At 40.7% G+C, this 4,592-nt stretch overlaps 1 protein-coding gene across 2 annotated transcripts; it reads left to right on the forward strand.

The window, feature by feature from the left end:
- Nucleotides 1-806: 806 nt before the first annotated feature.
- On the forward strand, nucleotides 807-4,149 carry LOC309699285 (stathmin-like). Of its 2 annotated transcripts, none has more exons than XM_082522220.1 (5): nucleotides 807-907; nucleotides 2,608-2,651; nucleotides 2,770-2,942; nucleotides 3,036-3,227; nucleotides 3,300-4,149. In XM_082522220.1, exons 2-5 carry the CDS (start codon nucleotides 2,636-2,638, stop codon nucleotides 3,375-3,377), a joined length of 459 nt encoding a protein of 152 aa, XP_082378346.1. In that variant the 5' UTR covers nucleotides 807-907; nucleotides 2,608-2,635; the 3' UTR covers nucleotides 3,378-4,149. The 2 variants fall into 2 exon arrangements, with proteins under 2 accessions (XP_082378346.1, XP_082378347.1); XM_082522221.1 differs by having other exon boundaries at nucleotides 841-969.
- Nucleotides 4,150-4,592: the final 443 nt, after the last annotated feature.

Genomic DNA, 4,592 nt, shown 5'->3' on the forward strand with positions numbered 1-4,592 from the left:
TAAGGGGGGAATGGTGGTACACAGTGAGTCAATTAGTTATTGCTGGCTGCATAGACATGATGCGTAGTTACATTTCTCAGGAAGTGCATTTCAGATTACACTGAAATTCACAGGGTATTGAATGGGTTAGCAAATAATGACTAGAAGAAGAAAGACAACTAAATCTCTACTATATATGTTTCAGGGCTGGTACAAACTGTGTTTCTCCATATAGGTTTTCCAGAAACATTACATGTATCAAAATGTGTATATTTGGTTGAATGAATACCTGATTTTATGTTTTTGTTTTGTTTTCCAAACAAAAACACTAGCACTTCCCACAAATGTATGTTAAACCACAACTAGCTTCCAAAATCAATTTGACCCCCCACCCCTCAAAAAAAAGCAAACAAACTGAAAACAAATACAAAAAACCCTTTTAGACATGAATTACTCTGTTAGGTGAAAAGCAAACTTTTTTAAAAAAAAATTATTTTATTTTGAGAGCGAGAGAGGAACGGGCTTTTAATTTACATTCAGCAGGCTATCGTATTTAAATAAATGGGTGGAGCCATGGTGAAAATCACTATTAGGGGAATGATCCTGTAAATATTGGTATTATATATGTTTCGAGTACACTACTATGGACTGTTGCTTCACATGGTTAGTTTAATGAAGCAAAAATGTGCATTAAATTGTTATATATTTAGCGATAACATAACTGTAACACAATGTCTACTGTCAGCCATAAAAAACTACAATCGCCAGAAGCACCCAGGAGAGCGGGGTAAGCCAATGAGTGGCCAGCAAATGGCGTGACGGCACTTGCTTTGGTCCATTTATGTGCGCGCTTGGTAAGCTCGCGCAGAGGGCTCGCGGTAAATTCTGTGAGAGCACAGCAGAGCACAGCATCCGGAGGTTGTCGAAGGTGGGTGTGACTGACAGCATCTCTATAACCGAGAAAGTCCACAGGATTTATTTTTGTCGTCTGTAAGTAGGAATATGTCTGAATTTTAAACGTTATGAGGAGATGAGGGCAAAACGAGGTTAATCCTTGAGTGGAGTTGGTAATTTTTCGACAGTATGTTCAATTTTCTTTCAACGTTTTTCGTTGTTTGTCGCTTATGTTAAGGCAGCACGTGAGAAACTAACGTGACAAGCGGGGTTTTTTGTGGATGTTTTCGCCCTCGTGGGCATTTGCATTCATTTTGTAACATTTCAGGGACAAAATGAGACAGAAACGCCTATTGTTGTTGCTCTTTTTGTCTGCTGCTTGGCGGGTTGTTAGCCTATTGTATGGTAGGCGACACTGGCACAGTTGGCACCGACAGCGATGAGGGTGGACTTCGAAGACTTCTTTTTTTTATGTTCGTGAAACTTGTGGGCTGCAGAGACATTTACGAATTCCTTATTCACCGATTTATGCCGCCTGTGAGAAAATCTTTATTCGAGATTTTTCTTTTTTTTTTCGTGGCAGTGACCTGCCTTCGGCTCCTCTTTGTTTGCAGCTGCTCGTCACTGTGCTGCCAAAAGCGCCTTTGTTTGAGGGTGCTTGTTAAAGCTTTGAGCTAATGACACCAGCAGCCTCACAGAAACAAGAAATTTACATGAATTATGGTAATGTCATTGGCAGAATAGCACATTTGTGCTCATTCAGTGAGAAGTTCTATAAAATGGCAACAGTGGGTGTCACAATGGATACCAAGGTGTGGGCTTTTTAAATTAAACCTCACTCAGATTAGATTGTGTCCAAGTAGGTGGTTTTTATTTTATTTTATTTTTTTTTATTTTTTCATGCTGCTTTCTAACGCCACACTTAGCTAGCTGATAGCCTTTTTGAATTATTAGGGGAGGGGTCTTTTCATTGAATAAGCCCAGCTGAATTTGGTCATGGTTCATCATTCACTCATCATTACGACTTGACTAAATGGAATGACAGATGTTTCTTACATTTAAGAGGAATTACTTTTTTATTTTTTCCCCTGCAATTTTATTAGACAAGATGCCTGTTCAGTCGGCTGTTGTGTTACGTGTGTAGATGTGTGTCTGTGTTCCCCTCCCGCTGCTCCAACACATGGTGCAAGGAACAGGTGCTCCCTGATGATCATTTCCTCCCAGATATGCTCATCGCTCACTGTTCTCATTTTTCTTGGTGCATATTTGCCTTCTAGCACAGGCCGAGTCCAGGCCCTGTCTGCACTCCCCCACTGCCTGCCGTTACCCAGCCCGATCACAGCCTTTTGTTTCAGCTAACTGTGACTTGTGTCATTAACAGCCCTCACTGATGGGCAGGCTATTGAAAAGCCCTCCTCATTCCTGAAGTGGCTCGATTGCTGGTGGCTTAATCAGAATGTCACTGCTTCCTCATATCTGGAGATAAACAATGGTGCGTGTACAACATGACCGCCCTGAATGCCAGTACCATTTTTTTCCCTTATTTTTTCTTTATGTGTGTGTGGATTGATGGGCGGTGGTTGCTTGCAGTTTTGCGTGTTGCCACAGGGCGTCGCCAGTGAGACCGGTTTTAATCTTGGATGATTTCTGTGATAATGGTGTAAATCATCCACTAGACGTCAGTAATTTTAAAATCATCTGCTAACATGACTCTCTGATGTTTCCCTCCTTTAGTTAAATTGACCTGAAGCAGTCTCTAAAGATGGCATCCGCTGAAGGTGAACTACGTCTTACACTTTAATGCACTATATTATTTCTTAATTATTATTTTTTTCACTGTACCTTGAAGTATTTAAACATCTTTTTAAATTTATTTTTTTCCTTGGATGAGTTCAGATATCCAGGTTAAGGAGCTCGACAAGCGGGCTTCCGGTCAGGCTTTTGAGGTCATCCTGGCTACTCCTGCCCCTGATGCCAAGGGTGACTTTCCACTGTCTCCTCCCAAGAAGAAGGATGTCTCACTGGAGGAGATTCAGAGGAAGCTGGACGCTGCAGAGGAGAGACGCAAGGTACAAAGATGACATATTTTGCATGGGTTGGGATAATTAAAATCTGGTGGGCTATTTCAAGCATCTTATGTATTTTTAACCATCCTTTCCCAGAACCATGAAGCTGAGGTTCTGAAGCACTTAGCTGAGAAGCGTGAGCATGAAAAAGAAGTGCAACAGAAAGCCATGGAGGAGAACAACAACTTCAGCAAGATGGCAGAGGAGAAGCTCAACCAGAAGATGGAGGCTAACAAAGAGAACCGCACAGCAATTATGGCAGCGATGAATGAGAAATTCAAAGAGAAGGTCAGTAATTTCTTTTGACTGTATGGACATGATGTAGTACTATTAAGATGTTAATCTTGTACTGTTTAACAGGACAAGAAGTTGGAAGAGGTGCGAAAGAACAAGGAGACCAAAGACCCCAACTCGGAAGAAGGCACTTCGGAAGACTGAAGGTTACAAACGGGGGATTGTATAGGGTTTTTTACGTATCCAAAGATTGATTTATTTTTTGTTCAGTCAGTATTTTTGTTGTGTTCACTGCCCACCTTTTTGAAGTAAATACAAGTTTCACTTTGTGAAGATATCAATTCTTCTGCTAAGTGTATTTGCGCTGGTTTTACATGTGGATCATCCTGCCCTCCCCCTCTTGTCTAATTCATCTGATTATGTAGCTTGTCAGTGCAGCTTCTGCCCTTTTTGAAAATTAGCAGTGTGTAACATACCCTTTTTGAGGAAGCATGTTTCTATGCATAGGTCTTTATTCCTACAGATTTCATAGTGCGTTTTGAAAATGTCCCTGTGAACCACACCTGTTCTCGGCACTTACTGTGTATTTAAAAAAAAGAAAAATTAAATTAAAAAAAAAAAAAAATCTCAAAGTAGCACAAGGTTTGATTTTTGGCATCGGCTGTTATACATACAAGTGTTTAGCGCAGCTTTGCTACCCAGATTCTGCTTGTTTGCTCCTGCAAATCATGTTTCGTGCTGCTGCAGATTCTTTGCTTTTGTAAAAACACGGGGTTGTCCTCAAAGCACATGACTTCTTGCTGTATAGCTGTGAATTAACATGCCAGATATGGAGATGGATGTCATCTTGAACATTACTGATTAGGGTTCTACACATGGAATGCAGAAGAGCAATACACACTTTGGCATCTCAATAGATACAGTGACTAGTTGACTTGAACTGTTGTACTAAAACAAATAAAAATGGAACAAAGCACTCTTGCTGTTGAAACATTTTTGTCCTCTTCTCTGTTGTTTGACCTGCTGTGGGAAGTGGGTACAATATATGCACAATGAAACCCAGAAGATAACTATTGAGGCCAGCCCAGGCACTGGTGACCTGTCCAGGATTTACCTGCCTCTCGCCTTATGGTAGCAGGGATAGGCACCCTGATAAGGAAAAGCGGAGGAGAATAGATGGATGTTTTGAGGCCTTAAATCAATGAAAGTACACGAAGCTTTAGCCTGTCTTCAAAATGACTTGTTTAGTGTGCCACGTTTTGATGAACCTTTCAGACTTTAACAAATATAAGATGCTTAAATGTTTGCTCTTTGCTGTGTAAATGGTGGTAGACCTGGCTAAGGTTGACATTTTCCAATTGTAGGCAGAAGTAAAAATGCCTGTCCTTTTACACAAAAATACTGATGCTTTTGATTGCT

The sequence above is a fragment of the Aulonocara stuartgranti genome, assembly GCF_965226115.1.
Source record: "Aulonocara stuartgranti genome assembly, chromosome: 22".
Classification (NCBI taxonomy): Eukaryota; Metazoa; Chordata; class Actinopteri; order Cichliformes; family Cichlidae; genus Aulonocara; species Aulonocara stuartgranti.